This window comes from Mirounga leonina, unplaced genomic scaffold (genome assembly GCF_011800145.1).
Source record: "Mirounga leonina isolate KUSES-001 unplaced genomic scaffold, KU_Mleo_1.0 Mir_125, whole genome shotgun sequence".
NCBI classification, from domain to species: Eukaryota; Metazoa; Chordata; class Mammalia; order Carnivora; family Phocidae; genus Mirounga; species Mirounga leonina.
In genome coordinates this window covers 58575461-58602029 of record NW_023270305.1, presented here as the reverse complement: position 1 = coordinate 58602029, position 26569 = coordinate 58575461, and the positions used below count along the sequence as shown (strand labels likewise).

General features: G+C 37.5%; 2 protein-coding genes across 7 annotated transcripts in view; one reads left to right on the top strand and one right to left on the bottom strand.

The window, feature by feature from the left end:
- Nucleotides 1-26569, top strand: part of ACYP2 (acylphosphatase 2) — a 168390-nt gene that overhangs the window by 54731 nt on the left and 87090 nt on the right. The window lies entirely within an intron of this gene.
- LOC118008130 (complex III assembly factor LYRM7-like) lies at nt 19685-20283 on the bottom strand. Its single transcript, XM_035001564.1, has one exon. It carries the CDS (start codon nt 20250-20252, stop codon nt 19938-19940), a length of 315 nt encoding a protein of 104 aa, XP_034857455.1. The 5' UTR covers nt 20253-20283; the 3' UTR covers nt 19685-19937.

Sequence of the window (26569 nt, the reverse complement as noted above, 5' to 3'; positions counted from 1 at the left end):
AGATCTCTGTGGATAGGTCTGTTGCCAATCTAATATTTCTACCATTGTGGGTTACATATCTCTTCTCCCGAGCTGCTTTCAGGATTTTCTCTTTGTCTCTGAGACTCATAAGTTTTAGTATTAGATGTCGGGGTGTTGACCTTTTTTTATTGATTTTTGAGGGGGGTTCTCTGTGCCTCCTGGATTTTGATGCCTGTTTCCTTCCCCAAATTAGGGAATTTCTCTGCTATAATTTGCTCCAATATACCTTCTGCCCCTCTCTCTCTCTTCTTTTTCTGGGATCCCAATTATTCTAATATTGTTTCATCTTATGGTATCACTTATCTCTCGAATTCTGCCCTTGTGATCCAGTAGTTGTTTATCTCTCTTTTTCTCAGCTTCTTTATTTTCCATCATTTGGTCTTCTATATCACTAATTTTCTCTTCCTCTTATATCATAGCAGTTAGAGTCTCCATTTTTAATTGCACCTCATTAATAGCCTTTTCGATTTTGACTTGGTTAGATTTTAGTTCTTTTATTTCTCCAGAAAGCATTTCTCTAATATCTTCCATGGTTTTTTCAAGCCCAGCTAGTATCTTTATAATCATCATTCTGAAGTCTAGTTCTGACATCCTACTAAGATCTGTATTGATTAGGTCCCTGACAGTCAGTACTGCCTCTTGTTCTTTTTTTTTTTTTTTTTTTTGAGGTGATTTTTTCTGTCTTGTCATTTTGTCCAGAGGAGAATAGATGAATGAGAGAACAAAATGCTAACAGGGTAACAACGACCCCAGAAAAATATACACTAAACAAATCAGAAGAGACCTGAAACTGGGGGGAAAGAAAGGGAAAGAAAGAAGAAAAAGAAAAAGATTAAAAAAAAAAAAAGGAATATGATCAAATATGATCAGGCTGGTGCATAGATTAGCGCCACATACTACGTTTTGAGCATATTTTGGTCTGTTAGAAGAAAGTGCCTCCCAAAATTTTAAAGAAAGAAAAACTTACATATGTACAAAAATAAGGGTAAATATGATGAAGGGATGGAATATGACTGTAAAGATGAAAATTATAACAGATTTTATAAAAGGCACTGATAAGATAAGAAGTTGGTTGAAAGAAGAAAGAAGAGGATTTAAAAAAAAAAGAGGGAGAGAATGTGATCAGGCAGGAGACTAGAACAAAGCCGTACACTAGAGATTTAGGGTATATTTTGGTCTGTTAGAAGAAAGTGTATCCCAAAATTTTAAAGAGAGAACAACTTATATATATATATATATATATATATATACCAAAAATAAGGTTAACTACTGTGAAGGGATAGAATATGACTCTAAAAATGAAAAATAAAAAAGATATTTAAAAAAGGGATAAGATATTGGTTGAAAAAGGGAAAAAGAAAAATTTTTAAAAATTAACTTTGAAAGACTAAAGAATCATGGTAAAAAAGCCATGGATTCTATGTGCAGTATTCCCCTAGCGCTGGCGTTCTGCCGTTTTCATTGATGGGTAAACTTGGTCTTGGCTGGCTGTTCTCACTGATCTTCTGGGGGAGGGGCCTGTTGCCATGGTTTCCAAAAGTCTTTGCTGGAGGCGGAATTGCCCCACCCTTGCCAGTCGGGCTGAGTAATCTGCTCGGGTTTGCTCTTGGGAGCTTTTGTTCCCTGCAAGCTTTCCGTACAGCTTTGGAGGATAAGAGTGAAAATGGCGGCCTCCCAAACTCTGCCCTGGAGGAGCTGAGAACTCAGGGCCCTGCTCCTCAGTGAGCCCCCAGAGAAAAGCAGTCAGTCACTCCCATCTCCCTGGTCTCGGGCAACACTCCGTGCTCACCTGGCCTGAGACCGAGTGTTTCTATCTCTGGCATCCTGTGTGGATTCTCCAAACCCAGCAGATCCCTGTGGTGCGCTCCTGCGCTGCTCCTCTAGGGGGAGGAAGGTGAGTCTCCCTGGATCTGCCCCTTGTTGGGTCCCTGCTGGAGGAGCAGCGGCCTGACCATGCGGCAGATCACGGTTTATGACAACCCCGAGCTGAGAGCCCGCTCCTCGGCTCTGTCTCTGCAGCCGGCTTCCCTGCTCCACCACCTGGGAGCTCTGCCGCACTCAGGCACCCCCGGTCTTTCTGTGACCCCAAGGGTCATGAGACCACACTGTCTCACGAGGGTTCCACCCCCCGCTTAGCCACTGGAGCGACGTCCCTCAGTGGAGCCGACTTCTAAAAGTTCCGATTTTGTGCTCTGGGGCTCTATCAGTTGCCGGTAGCCGCTGACAGAGGCCCCCTCCCCCGCCGTCTATCTTCCCGAATATCACCTCGGATTCACTTCTCTGTGCTCATGTCCTGCCTTCCAGATAGTGGTTGCCTTTTTGTTCAGAGAGTTGCTACTATTCTTTTCTTTGATCTCCTGTTGAGTTTGTAGGTGTTCAGAATGGTTTGATCCCTGTCCAGCTGAATTCCTGGGACCAGACGAAATTTAGGTCTCCTTCTCCTCTGCCATCTTCCACTATTTGCCTTTTATATCATTGCTTACCTAGAAAATCCACAAGAACCAATAGAAAAATTACTGGAATTAGTAAAAGTTCATTAAGAGGGAAGATACAGGGGCACCTGGGTGGCTCAGTTCATTAAGCATCTGCTTTTGGCCCAGGTCATGATCTTGGGGTCCTGGGATCGAGCCCCATATAGGGCTCCCTGCTCAGCGGGGGAGTCTGCTTCTCTGTCTCTGCCCCTACCCCAGCTTGTGCTCGTGCTCTGTTTCTCTCAAAAAAAAAAAAAAAAAAAAAAATATATATATATATATATATACACACATATATATATAAATAGGGAAGATAAAAAATGAATTTGCAAAATTAAGTACCTACCTTAGATTTCAGTGTAATTTTAATTTTGTTAACTGCCAGCATTTTTTCTTTAGAGAATCACCTCTGATCCACTCCATGTGACCCTGCCCAGTCCCAGATACAGGGAAGGGTATGAGATGTTGCTGGGCTTGTCATGACACCACATTCCCTGGGTACAATGATATGTCTGGGCAGGGGAACCATATGCCCCAAGCAGGACTAATCAGAAATGCTGAAAGAGCCCACCTTCTACTAGGACTGCACGGTCAGGAGATGCTGGGATTGTCAGCGGCCATCCTACCCTAGCACCATCATTTGATCCCTGGATCCAGCTGTGACTAGGCCCACATTACAACTTCAGACCAGGTCCTCCCCTAATCGTTGCAGGGTTTGGGTGAGAGGACAAATGGAGGCCCACAAACCATGTGTTTCTATGTTGAATTTTGAATTAAGCTATGAAATAAAATGTTTTACCTCCCTACCTTGATAAACCTTCTAGTACAACAGAATTAAAAATGCAAATCAAAATTGTGGAACGGTGCTGTCTATATGAGAGTAAGTTGGCAAAATATAAAAATGATTGCATTAAATAATTATCATGCAAACCTGGGTGTGCTGATCAGGGGTCAGAATTTTAGGATGAGTACGAATATAAAATAACACATGAGTCATAATTCTACAAAATATATTTTCCTTGCTTACATTTTAGCAAAATCACTACTATTATTATTATCAATAATTTTTGTTCTACCTACAGTAATCTAAAATATTTAAAAATGTAACTGTATTAAAAATGTACCTAATTGAATCAAAAATGTAAATTAAGGCAATTGCAAGAATTTGGAAGATTAAATGTTCTAATATATACTTCTTAAGTTATTTGAGAGAGAGAGAGACAGCACAAGTTGGGGGGAGGGAGAATCAGTCTCCCTGCTCGGAGCCCCATGTGGGGCTCTGTCCCAGGTCACTGAGATCATGACCTGAGCTGAAGTTTAATGCTTAACCAGTTGAGGCACCCAGGCACCCCCTCTAATATATTTTCTAAAAATGTTATTTATTCCCTAAAATATTTAGGATTATCTAAAAATTGTCATTTAAATAATGAAGATTTAACTTTCTTTTGAAAATTTAATTTTATATTTTCATGAAAATAAAACTATTCTTAATTAGGAGCAGGGTCTGTCTCAAAGGTCACAGTTGGAGAATATTCAGAAAAAGTTGCTTTTTAATTTTGAGAACACAGGGCAAGAAGTGTGGAGAAATTTTCCAGGGGGCTGAATAGTGTTAGTCACAAGAGTGGCTGTTCAGCATTACAGGTTGCATTTGTCACCTCTAAGTGTCACGTCCTGAGTAACAGAGGAACTCATGCATTGTTTAATAAATGTACTTATTAGTGTCCCTTTTTTGTGGGGGGCCTGTAGAGAGTGAGGCCAGGGCAGGAGCCCTCTTGCTTCTGTCGAAGGGTAGTACTCTCTAGGAGTTGGCAGTCACGTAAACCAGCAAACTTTCATACAACTATGTAGAAAATATAATGCAATAAGATTCCATTCATAATAGAACCTTAAATAAAAGTTATCTGGAATTAGGTAGACTTAGGAAGTAGACACATGTATAGTATGTATATGAAGAAAACCACACGCCCTTACTAAAATACGTTAGAAAAGCAGAAAATTTGAATAAATGGGGAGAAGTGCTGTGTCTTTGGGTAAAAAGTCTCAAAATTATAAAGATACCAATGCATTTAAAATTAATGCATTTAGACAATTCTCATCATAGTGAAAGTTGTGACTGTCTCCATACCCATTCCATGACAGGTTTATGGGTGCCAATAATTTTAATCCTGTTTTTCTTAGTTGTGATTGATAAAAAAGAGAGAGAACGGGTTGGTGACACATTTCAGGCTAATGGAGCACAGCAAGCAATTGCTGGTGGCTCTTGGTCTTCAGCTGGCTGTCAGTGAGGATGCATTGGTCCAGGTTGCTTCTGGCAGCCATCCTACCTCCACGAGGAAACATAGCTGTAAGATGAACTCGACCCCATTAGGGTAGGATACCTGGAGGCTGAGAGATGGAAACATGGGTTATTAATGACATGGAGGGGCCATTGTTTCAAGCAACGCTGAAATTTGATCTGCTTTTGGATTCATAGTTATGAACACCAATCAATTCCTTTATTGTTGTAATGTCTTTGAATTGGGCTTTCAGGGTTTTGCATCCCAGAGCATCTTAACTAATGTAGTCATCATTATCTCCCATGGATGTTTTTTTAATGAGAAAATGCTTTTCAAATTTATGGGGAGGAATGAAAAATTTAAAATCCTACAGTAATCTTAGCAGTGCAATACTAATCCAAATACATTAGATCAGTGAAAGAGAATAGGAAGTTCAGAAACAGACCCTAATGCATGCACTTCCTATATGATGAAGATGGATTTTTTAATAGACAAGGCTGAGACCATGGGTAACTATTAGAAGAATATTAGCTTCCTTCCTCCTATCTGGATTAAGAGTTGAATGTAAAAGATTAAACCATTGAAGAACTAGAAGAATATATAGATATGAAATATCTACATTGGAGTTAGTGAGGGCCTTATAAACTGAAAGACAAAATATAAAGGATATATAGGGTAGACTTGAAGTGTTTAGAAATTTATATGCCAAGGGACACCATAAACAAAATTTATGGGCAAAAGGTAAATTGTTAAAATATAGCTAAATGATGTATGTTGTGAGTATAAAAAACTCACAAATACAAATATTTGAACAAAACATTGCCTGAAAAAAATCCAAAGGGGAAAAAAAATGGCCAGGTAGTTCACAAAAAGGAAATTATTGATCAGCAAATACATGCAAAAGGTTTAATATCCCTAGTAGTTATGGAATTTCAATTTAGAGAGCTTTTTCCCACCACCAAATTGGCAAAGATTAAAAAGAATACTAGCATAATATCTGAATGAGCATGTATACATATATATTAATATAGGGTGGCCAGCTACTCTTGCTTGGGAAAGTGCTAGATAAAATATATCTAATAAATGAAACTTTGTTTTCTGCTTGTTTCCTGGAAGGTGTGTTCTGGTTTTGCTCAAGAGGCCAATTTTTCAATTAATAATAATTATGTAAACTTATACTACCATAAAAATTAACCTCATATTTTTTAGCCTATAATATAGGCTGGAATGTAGCCTGGAATGATGGACAACTATTATTACACAAATAGCACATTCTGTTGGAACAATGGCAGCAATTTATGTGTTTTATAATTGCGTTGTTATTGTTGTCTATCTGCAAGTGATAAATAGTCGTAGATTAGAAAATAGTTGGTATTATGAATTTGCAGAAAATAGAAACATTCCCATTTGCAATTCAGTTAAAGTTTGCTTTAAAATTACAGAGTAAGTGGGTGCCTCGGTGGCTCAGTTGGTTAAGCAACCGACTTTTGATTTCTGCCCAGGTCTGGATCTCAGGGTTGTGAGATCAGGCCCCACGTGGGGCTCGATGCTGGGCGTGGAGCCTGCTTAAGATTCTTTCTCTCCCTCTTCTTCCGCACCCCCCCAAATAAAATAAAATAAAATAACAATAAAATATTTCTTTGTTTTGCTTTTATTTGTACTATGTTCAAAAAGAGGGGTGTTTGGGTGGCTCAGTCAGTTAGGTGTGGGACTCCTGATTTCCCCTCAGGTCATGATCTCGGGTGCTGTTGGGCGTGACCCTGCTAAAGATTCTCCCTCTTCCTCTTCCCTCCCCCCTGCCCCCTGTTTGCATTCACTCTCTCTCTCTAAAAAAAAAATAGGTTAAAAACCAGAGCTTTAAATAGGCATGAGATATAAAACCTCAAGACTGATCATTTTTCACCCCACTGGCATTTTCTTTGGGAACACTGTATAATGGCATTTGGTCAATGCTCCAAGAAGACATCAATAATTGGAGATGAAAAAAATTAACTGTACATTTTTATTGAGTTAAATCTTTTGTACAACCAGCCTCTTCATCCTTGAAGCATTTGATTCAAATCTTAAATGCACTGACTTTTTTCTCATCAGGAAGTCCATATTATAATTATATATAAAGATAAAATATCCTATCTATAGAGTTGTACTTTCAACGTCAATGATTCTTATTTTCCTCAACATTTAATTTTGTTATTTTCTTTCCTATATTTAATCTATTTACAAGTTCTGGTGAACTTGTAACATTTTTTCTTTTCCTGTTGCTTTGTAATTTATAGTTGATTTATTTGTAAGTGTAATGTTTGATATTTCTACCTAGATATGAAAAATATTTAGGTTAGAAATGAATTATCTTTTATAAACCTTTATACCTTATTAAAATGCTATCTGCACAGTGGATGCCCACTCAACTGTGATATTACTTAAAGTGTAAGTATTCAGAGTTGGTATCACTAGTGAAAACTCTAGGAGCTATTTTAGGAAGTTGTATTTTCTGATAATGAATATTCAAGTGAAAGTAGAGAAAGAAAGAACCATATGCATTTGCTTGTTTGGGGGATCTCCCCAGACTAGGTCAGAAAAGAGACCTCAGAACTCTGGCTAAACTGCATCAATCTTTTCTTGTTAGTTAAATTTTGGTCTTCACTGCACCTGGCATGCAGCTGTCTACAGGTTGATGATTCTCTTAGCCTTGTTAGCTCCTTTGGGAATGTTCTTGTTGTCAGGGGTGCAGTGTTGGTCCCTGTGTGCTTCCAACATGGAGGGCTACACTCGCCACAGACTGATTCAGTCAACTTCTTGTACTGCAGATCTTCTCAGGTTCTTCTTTGGCATGATAATCAACTGAGAGATGCCATTTTACATATAGGTCCTTTGACATTCAGTTATCTTTCATGACTATGGTTTGTAGGTTCAATCTCTTGATTGAACCCTCGAGGATGGAGTCTGTGATCCTTCTGACCAAGAAACTGAGGGCTCCTCAGAGTTGTAAATTTTTTTAGAGGTTTAATGAATTACATTAAATATTTATGAGGCTCCTATAGTAATCCTATAATAATCAGGATATTGTGCTAGACAGTGTTTCTCAACCTTGGCACTCTTGACGTTTTGGCCAGATAATTTTTTTTTTTTAAGATTTTATTTATTTATTTGACAGAGAGAGAGAGAGACAGCGAGAGAGGGAACACAAGCAGGGGGAGTGAGAGAGGGAGAAGCAGGCTTCCCGCCGAGCAGGGAGCCCAATGCAGGACTTGATCCCAGGACCCTGAGATCATGACCTGAGCCGAAGGCAGTCACCTAACCAACTGAGCCACCCAGGCGCCCCTTTGGCCAGATAATTCTTGATTGTGAGGGGGCTGTCCTGTGCGACATCCCTGGCCTCTATCCAGTAGATGCCAGTAACAGCTCCCAGTTGTGACAATCAAAATTGTCTCCATACATTGCCACGTGTTCCCTGGGGGGACAAGATTGTCCCCACTGAGAACCACTGTGCCAGAAGATAGCCCCACATTTATTTACATTGCCTGTTTGGTTTCCTGTAAAAGCATGTCACTGTAGATTTTACTTGGTCACTGTTTGTTATGAACAAAGTAGTATTGGTTGATTTAATTTTTACTGTGTGCCAGGCACCAGGATGAGAACTCTACATATATTACCTGATGTAATCCTCGTAACAACACTGCATTAAAAGTATTAATGACGTTAGATCGTATTCTCACCCCCATGTTACAGATGAGAAAAAGGAGTTTTGGAGGTTATTTTAGCTTCGATTCCCCTGAGACCCTGGCTTACGTGTGACTGATTGAATTGGGAGGCAGTCCCAGGAAGCAGTGACGGAGAAGGGAGAGTGAAACAGGGAAGGAAAAACAGCCAGTAAGCAATAGATGTTGAGCTGGGATCTGGCTACCACCAGAGCACTCTACCTCTCGAGACCTTTCAGAGGAGCCATGAAGAATGCATCTCAGAATTATTTCCCTTCCCTGTTTGCTAGGTTGGGAAGAGGCTGAGGAATGTCTCCCCTAACCCCATTGGTTACCCCCAGGGGCAGGCACCTGCCTGCCTTTCACTAATACAAAGACTCGGCGGCTGTTCCCTGAAGGAGTCTGTTTTCTATCACTATGTAACAGCTTACTAAAAGTTTAGTGGTTTTTTATTTATTTATTTTTAAGATTTTATTTATGTGTCAGAAAGCAGACAAGCAGGGGGAGCTGCAGGGAGAGGGAGAAGCAGGCTCCCTGCTCAGCAGGGAGCCTGATATGGGACTCAGTCTCAGGACCCTGGGATCATGATCTGAGCCGAAGGCAGAAGGGTAATGACTGAGCTACCCAGGCGCCCCAAATTTAGTGGTTTAAAACAACATCCGGGGCGCCTGGGTGGCTCAGTCATTAAACGTCTGCCTTCGGCTCAGCTCATGATCCCAGGGTCCTGGGATTGAGCCCCACATCAGGCTCCCTGCTCAGCGGGAAGCCTGCTTCTCCCTTTCCCACTCTCCCTGCTTGTGTTCCCTCTCTCGCTGGGTCTCTCTGTCAAATAAATAAATAAAATCTTTAAAAACAAAACCAAAAAAACAACATCCATTTAGTAGCTCCCAGTTTTGTAGGTCAGATGTCTGACATGGCATTGCTGGGTTCTCTGCTCAAGGTATCACAAAGCTGGAAACCAGCTTCCTGTCACTCTTCAGGCACTTTGGAAAAATCCACTTCCAGTGCTTTCAGGTTTTTGGTAGAATCCAGTTCCTTGTGGTTGTAGGACTGGGATCCTCCTATTTTTGCTGGCTATTTCCTGGGGGTCACTTTTAGCTCTTAGGAGTGATATGATTTACTCCATTTTTTTTTTAAAGATTTTATTTATTTATTTGAGAGAGAGAGAATGAGAGAGAGCACATGAGAGGGGGGAGGGTCAGAGGGAGAAGCAGACTCCCCGCCGAGCAGGGAGCCTGACGTGGGACTCGATCCAGGGACTCCAGGATCATGACCTGAGCCAAAGGCAGCCGCTTAACCAACTGAGCCACCCAGGCGCCCTCACTCCATCTTTTTAAAAAACATCTTAATTCCAATATAGTTAACGTACAGTGTTATGTTAATTTCAGGTGTATACTACAGTTTCAACAATTCAATATATCACCCAGTGCTCATCAGTACAAGTTCACCCCATAATCCCCATCATTTCTGCTCACCCATTCCCATCCCTGCCCCCCAATCATGAGTTTGTTCTCTATAGTCCAGAGTCTGTTTCTTGGTTTGTGTGTGTCTTTTTTTCCCCCCTCTGCTTGTTTATTGTATTTATTTATTTATTTTTAATTTAAGTAGGCTCCATGCCCAGTGCGGAGCCCAATGCAGGGTTTGAACTCGTGACCCTGAGATCAAGACCTGAGTTAAAATCAAGAGTTGGATGCTTAACCAACTGAGCCACCCAGGCGCCCCTGTTTTGTTTTTTAAATTCCACATATGAATGGAATCATATGATCCACCGCATCTTTCAGCCAGCAACCATGCATGAAATCCTTTTCATGCTTCAATCTCTGACTTCCTCTTCTGCCACTTAAAGAAAACAATTTGTTGGGTTTTAGTATATTCACAAGATTTGCAAGCAACATGACCACCTAATTGCAGAATGTTTTCCTCACTTCAAAAAGAAACCCGTTAGTGGTCACTCTCCCTTCCCCTGTAGCCTCAAATCCTGGCAACTGCTAACCTATGCTCTGCCCCTATGATTTGCCTGTTCTGAACATTTACTATCAATGGTATCATACAGTATGTGCCCTTTGGTGTCTGGCTTCTTTCTAGGTTCATTCGTGTTGTAGCATGGATCAGTACTTCATTCCTTTTTATGGCTGAATAATATTCCATTGTGTGACTTTACCACATTTGATTTATTCATTCATCAGTTGGTAGACATTTGGGTTGTTTCCTCTTTGGGCTGGTATGAATAATGATGCTGTAAACATTTATGTGCATGGTATTGTGTGGACAAAAGTTTTTAGTTCTTTTGAGTATATTCCTAGGATTGGAATTGCTAAGTCATTTGGTAAATGTATATTTAACATTTTGAGGAGCAGCCAAACTGTTTCCTAAAGTGGCTGCACCATTTTACAAAGCAGTGCATGAGAGTTCTAATTTCTTCACGTCCTCACCAGCACTCATTCTTGTCTTTTATTTTTTTATGACAGACATCCTAGTGGGTATGAACTGGTATCTCATTGTGGTTTTGATTTTCATTTCCCTGATGGCTAAAGATGTTAACATTTTCTCATGTGTTTATTAGCCCCTTGTATATACACTTTGAAGAAATGTCTATCTACATCCTTTGCCATTTAAAAAAAATTCGGTTGCCTTTTATTCAGTTGTACAAGTTTTCTGTGTACCATATTCTGGATATTAGACCCCTATCAGATATAGAATTTGCAAACATATTCCCCCTTTCTGTAGACTCTTTTCATTTTTTTTTTTTTAAGATTTTATTTATTGAGAGAGAGAGAGAGAGAATGATAGCATGAGAGGGAGGAGGGTTAGAGGGAGAAGCAGACTCCCTGCTGAGCAGGGAGCCCGATGCGGGACTCGATCCTGGGACTCCAGGATCATGACCTGAGCCCAAGGCAGTTGCCCAACCAACTGAGCCACCCAGGCACCCCCCCCCTTTTTTTTAAGTTGTATTTTAAGTAATCTCTATACCCAACATGTGGCTTAAAGTCATGATCCTGAGATCAAGAGTCACACACTCTTCTGACTGAGTCAGCCAGGCACCCCTCCTTTCATTTTCTTGATAATGTCCTTTGAAACACAAAAATTTTTAATTTTTCTTTCTTTTTTTTTTTTTTTTAAGATTTTATTATTTATTTGAGACAGAGCAGGAGGGGAGGGAAGGGCAGAGGGCGGCTCCCTGCCAAGCAGTGAGCCCAATGCAGGACTCGATCCTCAATCCCAGGACCCTGAGACCATGACCTGAGGTGAAGGCAGACGCTTAACTGGCTGAGCCACCCAGGCACCCACAAACATTTTTAATTTGATGATATCTGTGGTTCTTTTGTTGCTTGTGTTTTTGGTGATACATATAGGAAAACTTGCTTATTCCAAAGTCAGGAAGATTTACACCAATTTTTTTTTCTTAGATTTTCAGGTATATATTTTAGTTGTGCCTGGGTGGCTCAGTCATTTAAGCATAGGACTCTTGATTTTGGCTCAGGTGTCACGATTCTGAGATGGAGCCCTGAGTTGGGCTCAGTGGGGAGTTTGCTTGAGGTTCTCTCCCTCTCCCCCAATCACTCTCTCTTGCACACTTGCTTTCTCTCTCTAAAAAGATCTTTAAAAAATACTTCTTATTTTTTATTATTTTTGATAAACTCCACCCCCAATATGGGGCTCACACGACCCCAAGATCAAGAGTCGCATGCTTCACTGACTGAGCCAGCCAGGCACCCTGAGTTTTATATTATAAGCTCTTATATTTTGAGTTAATTTTTACACATGGAATAAGGTTAGGGATCCAACTGCTTTCTTTTACAGATAAGTATTCAGTTATTTCAACATCATTTGTTAGATGACTCTTTCCCAATTGAATAATCTTGGTACCCTTGTAGAAAATCAATTGATCATAGAGAAAGGCATATTACTAACTCTATTCCATTTGCCTGTATGTCTCCATATGCCAGTACCACACATTCTTTGTTCCTGTAGAGTCATATTATATTTTGAAGTTGGAAAGTATGAGTCCTCCAACTAAGTCTTCATTTTCAAGGTTTTTGTTTTTGTTTTGTTTTGTTTTTGGCTATTATGGGCTCTTGAAATTCAATGTGAATTTTAGGATCAGTTTGTCCATTTATGTAAAAAAAGTTGGAATTTTATTGAGACTGTAGATCAACTTCAAGAGTATTGACATATTAACAATATTAAGTCTTTCAATCCATGAACATGAGATGTTTTTCCATTTATTTAGGTCTTTAATTTCTTTCAACAGTACTGTGTAATTTCTGGTGCATAGTCTTGCACTTCATTTGTTAAATTTATTCCTAATGTATTATATTCCTTTTGATTCTACTGTGAACATAACTGTTTCCTTAATTTCATTTTCACATTTTTCACTGCTAGTCTATAGAAATACAACTGATTTTAATTTGATCTTGCCTCCTATGGCCTTACTGAATCCATTTATTCTAATAGTTTTTTAGTGGATTCGTTATGATTTTCTATATATAAGATCATGTCATCTGCAGTTATAGAGAGTTTGACTTCTTCCTGTCCTGTCTAGATGAATTTTATTTCTGTTTCTTGGCTAATTGCTCCCGCTAGATTACTCTAGTACAATGTTGAACAGAAGTGTTGATTGTAATAAGTAAGTAATAAGTACCTTATTGTTAAGGGACAGCTTTCAAGCTTTCACCACTGTGATGTTAGCTGTGGGTTTCTCGTAGATGTCCTTTGTTAGCTCGAGGAAGCTGCCTTCTAGTCCTACTTTGTTGAATGGTTTTTAGTCGTCTCAGGGTGCTAGAATTTGTCAAAACTTTTTTCCTGCATCTGTTAAATTGATCACATGGTTTGTTTATCTTTCTAATACTATAGGGTATTATGCTAATTGATTTTTTAAATATGTTGAACCTGGAGCAATTTAATTCTCTCTTTCCTTCAAAAAGGTAAATGAGTGATCCATTTTCTGAATCCTTGTAAGTCTGAAATTTGTCTCATTCAAGTTACATACTATATATTGTCTGGAGGCAGGATTCTTGGAATGCAGTCCCTTTTTCTTTAAAGTCTATATACATCTATCAGGGGCCAATATGGTATATGAAAGATCCATTGCAGTCTGATTATTTTATCTTTGTGAGTATCTCACAAAGAATCACAAAGAATACTCTTTGGAGTATTCTCTCTCAAAGTCTCTAAAGCTTGATCTTTATTCTTGGAGTTCAAAAACTTCACCATAATATGTTAATTGTGTGCCTCCCCACCCTCCCTGCCCCCATTATAACTGCTTGGCATTTGGTGAACTTTTTTGATCTGAAAACTCAGTTTTTCCTTCAGCTCACAAAAGTTGTCCTATTTGAACATTGCTTCTGTTCTTTTCTCTCTTTCTGGAAATCCTGGGTTGGTTCTCTATGCCTCTTATATTTTCACCAGTAATTTACATTTCTTTGTAATCTTTGCTTTATCATGCGATAGTTCCTTTATTTCATCTTCCTGTTTATTAGTTTGGTTTTCAATACTAGCCATTTTACTTTCTCTGTTGGAATTTTGACCTTAGATTTCATGTTTCCTTTAGCACCACCCCCCTGAAATTTTTGTAGTTTTTCTGTGTGTATCTATCCCCTTGAACATTCTTAATACATTTTTATTGTTTCTTACATTCCCTTGGTGTTGGTAGAAGCTGCCTATTCTGTCCATTCTGGTATTCCTAGTTTGAACTGCTAATTCCCTGAGATGTCTATGCAGTTTTTTTTCTTTCTTAGGTCCGGGGAGTGTTCTCTCCCAAGCACCTTACAGGGTGTGGTGGGTGAAGTCTCTTGGCCTTGGTGGATGTTGCCAATGACCTGTGGCAGCTAATCTCAGAAACTTGAGAATGCATCTGGGCCTGGAGAGGCCATTTTGGTCAAAGGCAAGTTGAAGAACCAAAGGAAACCAGTTTGCTTCAAAGAGATAATGCCCAGAGAGAAGCAGATAGGTCACTGGTAAGAAAAGGAAGGCTCAGTTCTTGAAGGGGAGGCCTACTTTTTTTTTTTTTTTAATCCTTGGTTTCCCACAAAACCTTTGCATATCTTCTTAGGATAATGTTTACCTATCTCCTCTTCCCATCCACTCCTACAAGACACTTACCCTCCACCCCTTTCTTAAGATGGTTTGAGTTGATTTCTCTTCCCAGATGAGGCAGCAGTCACATCACTGTTGCCTGGGATGCTTCTGTCTTCAGACAGGCCTCAGGAGATGGTGGGGAGCCATCTCCTCAATATTCTTTATTTAGTGGCTTAGATTTACCTCACCAGGTATCTCCTTTCTAGTAATCTCTTCCAATAATTCATTCCATGCCTAAATCCCTTCTCTTGAATTCTCTTCTACTCCCCAGAGTTTAACTCTCTTCCTTGTGTCTTTAATTGGTACACATTTACCAAAGTAATTCACATATTGGGTCAGGGATACTCATATGCAGCTAATTTTGTACTTTTCCTATGATACAGGCTTTGCTTTAGGGTTAAATAGATTTCACTAATCCTGACTAATGAGCAAATAGACACCCCCTTTTAGAGTATATTTTCTGAATACTTATGGCTGTATTCTCTATCACTAGTTCATGTATTTACTATTCTAATTTACTTCTGTTGTCTTATTCAAGGATCACAAACTGGCAGCTGTGGTTGAATTCCACCTGGGGCTGATACATTTTGTTGGGAAGAAATAAAGTTGTTACCATTTCATTTTAATATAAACTTATCTTTTTGATGGAGCATGCATGCCCTGCATCCTCACTCCTCTGTTACAGCCCACACTTCCCACATTTGTTTACTCCCGTATTCTTGAAGGCACTTGGGTTTTAAGTTTGGGAACTTGGGCTCAAGATGTCATTGTGATTTATTTGTTTGCCAATAGTTTTCTTAAATAATTGTAAAGGATGATACTGTGAATTAGAGGCACAGTTTAGATCTGTTATTGACTGTCATTGCTGGCTGCTCCCAGAGAATGATCTGGCATTGTTTTCTATTCAATTAAAAAGTCCCCCCCCCCCCAAGTCCTCTGGTGTTTATAAAATGTTTCTACCCAAAACCTGTGGTATGTTTTCACTTAATTAGGTTGCCTGCCACTTTGCTAAAGGTATAATTAGTGATACCTCTATTGTGTTTGATTCAAAACTAATATACTAAAAGGTGCTTTGACAACAAGATAATTTATCCTTTGTGTTTTGACAGACCCAAGACTCTTAGAGTTTTCAGAGATGACATCCTTTATTTATGCTAGGTGCCTGGTAGCATTTATATAAATTTTTCCCAGTACTGATGTCTCTTCTTTGTTTCCCTTAAGCAGGTGTATCAATGCATTTCACTTTGGTTTATTCAAATCTTCTTTGTGATCTTTTTCTGCTGTTAATTGTTCCAAAATATAATTTAGAAATGCAAACTAAATGTTCCCCTGTAGGGGGAGCAATCTGTTTTAAACTCTTAATAAGTGTAATAAAAGCTATAAACCATAGAGGGAACATTCGTAGGCTCTCTTCCTGTTAACGCAAGTTCTTTGAGTGATCTGAAAACCATGAGAATTTGATGATAACCAATGTTTGCCGCTAGTTATAAAATTGGAATTATATTAGGATAAATGAAATACTCATTTTTTGGTTAGGGTTTTGGGCATTGTATTAATCAGAGTTCCAGGGAAGCAGAACCAATAGTATGTATGTATGTATAAATACACATTTTTATTAAATATATATATATATATATAGTCTGAAGACTGGAAACTTAGGCAGAATTTCCAAGTTGCAGTCTGGAGACAGAATTCCTTCTTCTCTTGGAAACCTCAGTTTTTGCCCTGAAGGTCTTTAACTGATTGGTTGATGCCCACCCCACATTATGGAAAATAATCTGCTTTACTTAAAGTCTACTGATTATGAGTGTTAATTACGTCTTTAAAATACCTTTACAGCAACATCTAGACTGGTATTTGACCAAATAACCGCACACTGTAGAGTCTAACCGAGTTGACACATAAAATTAATCATCACTGGCATCTTACATACATTTTTATCAATGTAGGGATGAACCTAAATTAAAGATAATGGTAGCTAGGTTTTTTGGTAGTTTGGATTCAATATTTGGCACAACTCTGCAGTAATAAAGATATCAATTTGTACCTTAGTACTCCAAAGTTGAGTGGGGACCATGAAACATATAAATCACAAACCATGCTTCTTATTATTTTGGATTTTTTTCCCTTTTTGGGGGGGAGGGGTTAGTCTCCTATAATAGTATTGTTCTAGTTTGTTCTTTGAAACTTAGCTTTCAAGCTCTTTGTGTGAATTCAATATTGGGCAATCTTGAGCACATAATTAGAATACTGGCCAAAAGGTAGATTAAAGAGAGAAGGCTAATCAACTGGCTATCCTGTGGAATTTCTGAAATCCCAAAATTGTTACAACACAGAATGTTCCAGGACCTCACACAGATCCATAAAATGTATCTTCTGGGTTACATCCCTCATGTGGTTTGTGTATGCTTCCAGCTCAAGGAGATGTGGAGCTTGCTTTTCCTTTGACCTCACATGATCCAGTTGGAGGTTGCACTCCACCCTCTAATTTAATTTTTGTCTCTAAGTTAAAAAAAAAAAAATTGTATTTACCTTTTTCTTTACAGTCCTAAAGTGGTTCTCCCTCTTTCCTCTTCCCTTCTTCTCCCTCCCTCTTTTGGCCCCTTCAGTTCTGATCCTGCTGTTAATAATATACTGTCCTTAATCTTAGACTTCTTATTTTCAACTTATGTGACAATCTTCAACTATATTTTTTCCCTAAGATGATTGCAATTTACTCTTTCTTAGAATGGTGAATGGAAGCTTTGTGCATGTGTGTGTCTTTTTAATTGTTGGAGCTTGATCTCTACATGACTTTCCATTAACTTGGTATCATGTGACCCCTAGGGTTGGGCAGGAAATTAATTTTTGTACAGAATAGCAGGATACAACCGAAATAATTTTCTTAGCTCCAAGACCTCTTTGCTGCAGAAGCACAAACTAAAATCGTGGCTTAGTGATTGACTTAACTCATTAGACAGCCTACTAAGAATGTAGGTTTAGACTTCGGAAGGAAAGGGATTTTTTTTTCCCCAGGGCTTAGCATAGGTCCTGGTTATAGAAAAAATAAGGAGAAAAACTGTTACTTGCCTATAGTACTGAGCAATATTCTGTGTCATAAATCAAATTTTACAGGATTAGTCATTTATCAGATTGTGTTCTCACACTTTATTGTGTGTATGTGGAGGGCATATATGTTCACCGAGGCAATTCCTAATATAAAGTTTATTAGCTTTTCCTTTGATTTCTCCTTTATGAGAGAAAAGTATTGAGGAAATGACAAAAACACTTTTTTTTTTTTTGGCAAGCTCAGCTTTTTCAAGCTGTTTATTTTTGCAGATGTATTTCATCAGTTCTTAAGAATGAAGCTAGGAATGTTTGCTGGCTTCTAGGTTAATACCACCCAGAAAGTTTTGTTTTTTTTTTTTTAAATCTGTTTTCTTAAAATATATTTGGAGGGGAGGTAAGGAGTCTTTTCATTTTTGTGAACCACTAAATTAAAAAAATATTTTTACAACATTTTGAATACTGCCTTTTAATATATAGCTTATTTTAATTCACTATTGGCTTTTGGATCCTTGTTCTGTGTCGATGTGTTCATTACTTCATAGTTAACGATTGTTATGGAAAGGAGATTAAGTTGTTCATGTTTATTTTCTTTGGAAAATTTGAATATACTGTTCATGTCCTCTTAGGATTGTTGATCATTTGGAGAGCCTCCTACAGAGGTTAGTTTCCAAGGATATTGATACTTATCGACTGTGACTGTGTGGTCGGTCAACATCAAATACACTTCTTGTAGAGTATTTCTTAGAGAGTTAAAATAACTGTATTAAGACATTTTGTTCTGACGCATTTTTTTGAAACCAGACTGGAGTAAGAGGAGTTGAGAAAATCACCTGGAATGGTTCATTCCTTCATTGGGAAACAATTAAAAAGCCTCCCAGTTGTGACAGGCTTTGATGCCGCCCTGTCCCTGTAGAAATGGACAGTTGAGATAAAAATGAAAGCAATTAAAATTCAGTATAGTGACTGTTACAAAAGGGGTTCCTTTTCCTGATTGTGTCCTATCATTTCTGGCCATCTTTAGATGGCCTGCTACTTTGAGCTTTGAAGTTGGGGTATAAAGCCGAAGCAAGGACACAGAGCAACTTACTTTGAAATAAAGAAATAAAATTTAAGCTGCCAACAGAGAACCATGGTAATATGCTTCCTTTTCTCTTAAATCCTAGATGAGACTAATGTGCCATAAAGCAGAGTTCCTCAAGCTGAGGGATTTGTCCCACCTTGTGGAAGAAAGTAAAATCCCTGTGAACTCCAGTGTTGACTGCAATTATTATATTACTCAAATTACTTATTTTACTTAAATTGTTCATTATGTTAATATGCGCAGACTTGAAACTACAATATAGTATTTTATGCTTTTAACTCTTAGATTATATAAAACCAAAACAAATTTACATATTACATATAAATAGGACTATGAAAGCAGTAGAGTTCAAATGAACATTACAATTAAAGGCACATCCGCATGGATTTAATGGGATGGGTGACGCCACTTTGCTAAAATAGCTGTTGATTTGGGGGCTCACAGCAGAAAGATGTTACCCCAGGTCTACTTGTGTGGTTCATCTGTTTCTGTATTTGGATTCTGATAAGACTCAACAAATGCCTGTTTACATAAGTATGTTATTAAAAGAATGTTAGTACCTTGAAGTCTGTAATTGGAAGTTAGGCTAATCAAGCCTCATCTTGAGTAAAATTCTGCCAGTGAGTAGTCTTGGAATAGCATATAAAAGCTACAATCCTGGGCGACTCTGTAAAGCCTCATCACTTGATAAAGTTAACCTAACTGTCTTCATTAAATAGGTATCTGATGTAATTGTTGCAAGGGTTAGTAATAGAAAATTTATTTCTTATGACCATATTCCCAATAAATGGATACAGGTTGGCACAAAGATGATACTGGGCCCTCCCACCACTCTGCTTATTTGGACCCCAAGACCTTTCAGGCACACAGCTTTCCCTGATGACAATTGACATAAACCCACTTGTGCATACAAACTACTGCATAAAAATCTTGTGGCAATATGCAGTTGCATGGGGATCGTCTAAAAGATGCAGATTACCTTTATATTCTTTTTTTTTTTTTGACATACATCCTGAGCATTTATTTTAGTTTGTAAAGTTTGATTTTTAAAGCAAATAACATGTCTTATTTAATGCTGTCTAGGAATATTTATGTTCTGCAGTTTTCAGCAATGTCCTTTTAATGTGAAATTTAATTATGAAGTGATACTTTAATTCATTCATTTTCAGTAGGCTGGTTCTGAAATACTTGCATTTCTAAAACTTTTGCCAGAGTTATGTACTTAAGATTAAAAACTAAAAGACTTGATTTTATCCTAGAAAACTCATTGCTTCTGAGTTGGTGCATCACAATATGGCACATTTTCTATAAGGAGCTCTTTCCTAGGGACCAATTTCAGTGTATTGTGGTCTGTGTGAATACCTTGTATAACAGATGTTCTGAGTAACAATTCAACATCGGAACCTATTTTTATTAGCTCTTCTATTTTCTTGGGAGAAGTTTCACTTTTATTACTTTTGAATTCTTCATTTATCTTTATTCTGGCTGCTTCTAATGCTCTGGTACCATTTTTAAAAACCCGTTGTCTGGTCCTGTGTAATGTTTTAAAGAGCTGTAAAACCTTGGCCGCCTGACCCATGGCTCTCCTCACCGCGGCGGCTACTTCTCCGGCGATCCACCTTTATATTCTTTTTTAAAAAATTATAAAAATTAAAACACAGTTTTTAAGCCATCATCCAGAATATGAAGACCTTTAATACCATATCCATAGATTTTAGTTTGAGAAATACTGCCACAGAGTACGCAAGTTTACTGATACTAAAAAAAGACTTTGGACTCCAAATACAAAATTCTGTCTCTTTAAATAGATTTGTGAATAGGTTCTCGATTCTGTGCATAGCACTACGATATTTAAGTCTGATGTCTAGGACCTGACAATGAAATATGTATTATATTAATTTATGAAATATGTATTATAAAGAACTTGGATATGTTCTAGGTTTTAAGAGACCATGCTAACTGCTGTTAGCTTTTGTTCCTCTGAGGCTATGAACATCCTGATCTACTTAGCTGGGCTGAAAGAGTGACCATGAAGCTCAGCTTTGGTGTCGTCGTCTTCTTTTTTTTTTTTTTTTGTTAAAGATGTTAGTTATTTGTGAGAGAGAGAGAGAGCGTGTACGTGTGCAAGTGCAGGGAGGGGCAGTGGGGGAAGGAGAGAGAATCTCAAGCAGACTTGGAGCTAAGCATGGAGCCCGATGCAGGGCTTAATCTCACAACCCTGAGATCTAACCTGAGTGGAAACCAAGAGTCCATGGCTTAACTGACTGAGCCACCCAGGTGCCCCAACTCAGCTTTTGTGTTTTCTGTACCCAGTCCTGGCTCTGGGCACTGTTGTTGGTTTTATGTTTACGTAGGTAATTTTATTTTACTTTGAAAACTGTGATACTCACATTTTCATGTGTTGCTGGTTACATTTAATTTCTAAATAAAGAAGTGATTCATTTACCAAAGAATAAATTTAACTCTAGCCTCACCAGTTTTTCCCCTATCCTTTCTGTGTTTCAGATGTCTGACACCTGCCATTTCTCTATAGTTTGCATTATAGTGGCTTCTTTCTTGTACAACTTCAAGACTCATTATTTCCATCTCTGTATTCTTCATGATGTCAGTATCTCTGCTTGCTTGCTTGCTTGCTTTTTTGAATTTATTTTTAGCTAACTTAGATCTGGCACAATTTCAATGAAGGGCATAATGTGTTTACATTTGATAAGGGGCTGATTGTAAGCTCCACCCACTGCCGGCCATAATGTTTGGCACATAGGTATTCATTGTAGGTGAATGAAGGAACAAATGAATGAAGAATGGATGGATGGATGGATGAATTTGGTATAGTAGTAGTGGTGATGGTGGGGCCATATTTCTCAGGAGAGGCATGTTTTAGATGGCTTATCATTTGAAGCTGGAGACTTTGTCTTACTGATTTTTGTATTGCGTGAACCTTTATTTTTGGAGATTGAGGAATCGTGTGGAAAATTTGCTAGTTCTAGCTAATGTATTTAGGGGGGAGCATGATCTTTGGATAACCAAGTAGATAGGTTGCCTTCACATTACAGGAAACAGTTGTCATAGATCATACATCAAATTGCATATAGAATTTCTACTTTGTTTTGCTTTTCAGTTTTGGTTTGAATTCACCTGTCATCCTGGATCTTCAGATGTAATCTCCTTTTCCCTGCACTATTGACTGAGAATGCATTTCTCTTTGCCTTACTGGGGCTGGAATAACCCAGTTACGATCATACTAATCGTAGTCTGTCTTGTCGGCCTTTACCATCTGCTTTCCTATTCCCAGCATCAGTGGTTAGTGAGAACACTAAAAGAATACAAAGAAAATGGCTTAATTTCAGACTTTGCACATATAGCTTATTATTTGTGACTCAGGCAATAAGTGTGAAGCAGAGGAGGTCATGTGCATTCCTCATTGATCAGTTTGCCCATTGGGTCAGCAAGTTTCTTTTTATAAAGTGGTTGTGTAATCACTAACTGCACAGTAGCCAGATGTACTTGATAAATCAAGTTTACTTTATTGTGACCGAAAGAGTAAATATATTCTTGTACAAAAATATTCAAAAAGCCTATGTGAAGAAAATATTAATCAACTGTAATCCTACTTCCTAGAAATAACCACATTTTAATAGAAGTTATCTTTTGCTTTTTTTTTTTAATATCTTGGCTGTTTTCACCACAAGAACTTAAAAAATTTATTACCCAGATAAAATATATTTACTTATAGAAAAAATAGAAGATATAGATTAAAATTTAAAAATACCCATTGTAATACCATCTAGAGATAAGAGATACTAAGATTTTGGTATATATTCTTCCAGACTTTGAACTGCACAATAAATTATATAAATTCCACTAGGTGGAAACACACCATACATACTTAGGTATAATCCTTTTTGTGTATATCTTTCCATGTTAGTAAATACATATCCCCATTATTAATAAAAGCTGTGTGATATTCCATTGTACGGATATATAAAATACATAATTTTTTTAATCATGAGCTTTTAAAATAATCTTATAATTGTTTATGGTGGGGTTTGTACCATACATAAGTTTTACATTTTTTATGAGTCCTGTCTCTCAGTCTTGTTACGGTGTCTCTTTTTGGGATCATGCTTAGAATTTCCTTCTCAATACAAATTTTAAAAAATTATTCAGCTCTGTTTTTTTTTTTTCCTAGTACTTTGTTGGTTTCTAATTTAACAGTAAAAACTTTAACCAATATAGAATTTATGTCTCATATTATGAGACAGAAAGCTAACTTTATTTTTTATTTATTTTTTTAAAGATTTTATTTATTTATTTGACAGACACAGCGAGAGAGGGAACACAAGCAGGGGGAGTGGGAGAGGGAGAAGCAGACTTCCCACTGAGCAGGGAGCCCAATGTGGGGCTCTATCCCAGGACCCTGGGATCATGCCTGAGCCGAAGGCAGACGCTTAATGACTGAGCCACCCAGGCACCCCCAGAAAACTAAGTTTATTTTTTTTCTAAAACCCTTTGTTAAATAATTTATCCCGCTACTAATTTAAGATGCCAGTCTGGTCATTAATGATCCATATAAATAATTAGATCTGTTCTTAGACATTTAAATTTCATTTCATTGATGTATTCTCTTCCTGTATGAGATCCGGGTGTATTGTTTTAATTTTTGTTTATAATATTCATTTCATGTCTGTTTGAGCAAAACCTCTTAAAGTTTCTTGGCTAGTCTAATAGCTGGTCATCTTCCAGATAAATTTGAGAATAACTTGTCAAGTTAGAAAATTTTCTGCAACTTGAGTTTTTTTATTGGAATTATGTTAAATGTAAAGATTAATTTGGGGAGATTAACATGTTTATGATATTTTCCCATCAAATATAAACTATGGTGACTATAGTTAACAGTACTATAGTCTATAATTGAAAATTGCTAAGAGAGTAGATCTTAAATGTTTTCATCACACACACAAAAAGTAACTATGTGAGGTAGCGGATGTATTAATTAACCTTATTGTGGTAATATCACAATATATGTCATATTACATTGTATGCCTTAAACATACACATTATTATATGTCAGTTATTTCTCAATCTGGAAAAAACATAATATAAAACATTCATATTTATTCATTTTATTTATTTTACTTCCAAATGACCTACGTTTTATTCATATAGTTATTGCATATTCTTAAGTTTATTGCAAAATACTTTATTCTTTATTGATATTGTGAATAGGACCTTTTTCTCTTATTGTTAGTACAGATATATGTAAATTTGATTACATTTGTTTTATATCCAATTTTTTAAACTTTAATTTGTTCTAATAGATTTTTATTTTATTTTTCTGGGTTTTTCGTAGAGATAATCGTTTCTTTCCAGTAGATCTCATTTCCCTTTCTTGATCCATTGTGTTAGGTTCAAACCTATTGCAGGAAAATATTCAAAATTTCAATAACTGGGCTTCCTTGCTTAATTCCTGACTTGAAAGACAAAGACTCTAAGTTGTTACTGTTCAGTAGAATTTCTGTAGCTATGGGATTAATTTCCCAATGTCCCATACATGTGGCCATATGAGAACTTGAAGTGTGGCTAATGAGAAAATTTAATTTTAATTTAATTTGATTTTAAATAATTTAAATTTCAACAGCCAACAGGTTAGAGGCTACCATATTGAACAGCCCTAGGTTTTCACTGTTAATTATGTTGAGTATTTATTTTAGGTGCATCTTGAAGAGAAAGCCAGCTTAGAGTAAAGGAGATGGGATAAAAGTGAGATGCCTTTAGCAGAATGTGGGAGTAGAGTAGAATAATTGGATGAGGGTTGAAGGAAAGCTTATTTTCCATCTATTTTTTTACTAAGTGTGGTTGTAAACTAAACCCTTTATTTACCCAAACATGTACCTTCTTCTGTGTTCTTTTTCTGCATTTCCACCATTTTCCTAGCCTAAAACCTTATCACTTTTTCTCCCCTCTTTCTAGTCCCTAATACCCAGACACTCCTTCACCCCACCCTCATTTCCACAGACCTCCATCTTACCCATTCTTCAAGGTCCTTCACAAATGTACCTTCTGTATGAAAGAACCCTTTTTTGATGTCATCGATTAAAAGTAGTTTTGTCTCCCTTGAAACTAGGATTTAATTTGTACTTCATTTTTGTAGTACTTAGTCCTACACATTTTTAAAGCTTTTTATGACCACATATAGATACATATCTATATCTATTGATAGGTTTTACAAAAGATATTGTAAATATTACAATAGATAAGCATATCTATTGTAGTCTCTTTAAGGAAATAATCCTTGACTGATTTACTTTTCTGTCCTCTGCTGGTGTGCTCTCTGCATACATGTGTGTATATATACACGTGCTCAGTAAGTATTAAATGAGTCATATACAACTTGTATTACTCATCTATGTTTTGTATGTCTTTTCTTCAAATGAGAACTTTGGGAGAGCAGAGATCATACGTATTTTTGTATTTTCTGTGTACTAGCACAATGCTAAGCATTGAATGATTGTTTGGCAATTATTTAAAATATTCATAAAAAGTTTTAAGACCTGTCACTTAGGATTGACATTTTGCTCTATGTAATGGGTATCCAACTAGACTAGCTTAATGGAAGATGAGTTATTTTTCTCAAAAATAAGAAGTCTGAAGGTATACCGTCTAGGGCTGGTACAGTGATGCCATGATGTCATGAATGTCCCAGGTTTTTTTTGTCCTTAACATTTAAGGACATAGAAAACATGTCACATATTGTCCTTATAATCATGTGAGGCTCTTCCACCTCCAAGCATCATATTCATGTTTTGTCCCTTTCTATCAGGAGAACAGTAGCTTTTCTAGAGATCTCTAAAAATTGACTTCTGTTCTTACTTCTATAGTCAAAACTAGGGTCACATGGGCACTTCCATCTGCTAGGAATTTTGGAAGGTGCATGCTTTTAACTGGGTACGTTGTTGTCCAGCAAAATTTGGATTCTATTCATAAGGAAGAAAAGGAGAATGAATCTTGGATGGGTAACCTGGAGTATGTATCTTGGATATGGAATGTACACTTAAAACCATTAGGATCAGGGCACCTGGGTGGCTCAGTTGTTAAGCATCTGCCTTCGGCTCAGGTCATGATTCCAGGGTCCTGGGATCGAGTCCCACATCGGGCTCCCTGCTCGGCAGGAAGCCTGCTTCTCCCTCTCCCACTCCCCCTGCTTGTGTTCCTGCTCTCGCTATCTCTCTCTCTGTCAAATAAATAAATAAAAATCTTTAAAAAAAAAACCAAAACCATTAGGATCTACAAGGGGATAAGATATGTGAAAAGTTCAAATCAAGACAATTACATGAAAAATTTCATATGCACAACCAGACTTTAGTAAGTGCTACTAAAGATTTGAGGTACAAGAGCTCTCTGAAAGATGGAGTTGACCAGGAAATCTTCAGTGTAAGAGGTAGAACTTGAGTAGAGTCTTAAAAGACTGGTCAAATATGATACAGAGACACTGGATGCCTGTTTTGCAAGTGAGAAATAACATGGTTAAACTATGTTTTTGAATCACGGGACCAGCTTAGGAAGAGTAATGAATTCATGTTACAGGGCAAGAGAAAATAAGTTGGGGACAGCACAATGGAGGCTTTTGTATGCCCACCATGAGGAGTTTGGATTTGAGACTTGTTCAGATTAGATCTATTGGAGGTTTCTGAAAAGAGGAATAATAGGGGGAAGTAGAAAAGAAATGATAACTGAATAGATACGATAATAGAAATGTTAGTATTAGAGAAAGCTTAAAAGACTAATTCACAGATTTGTCCATTAGAATTAATATCTAATGCAGTACCTCCTATCCAGTAGTTAAGATGGTTCATAATAATTTTGACCAAAGCAGTTGGTTCTAAGGAGTCTCCAATA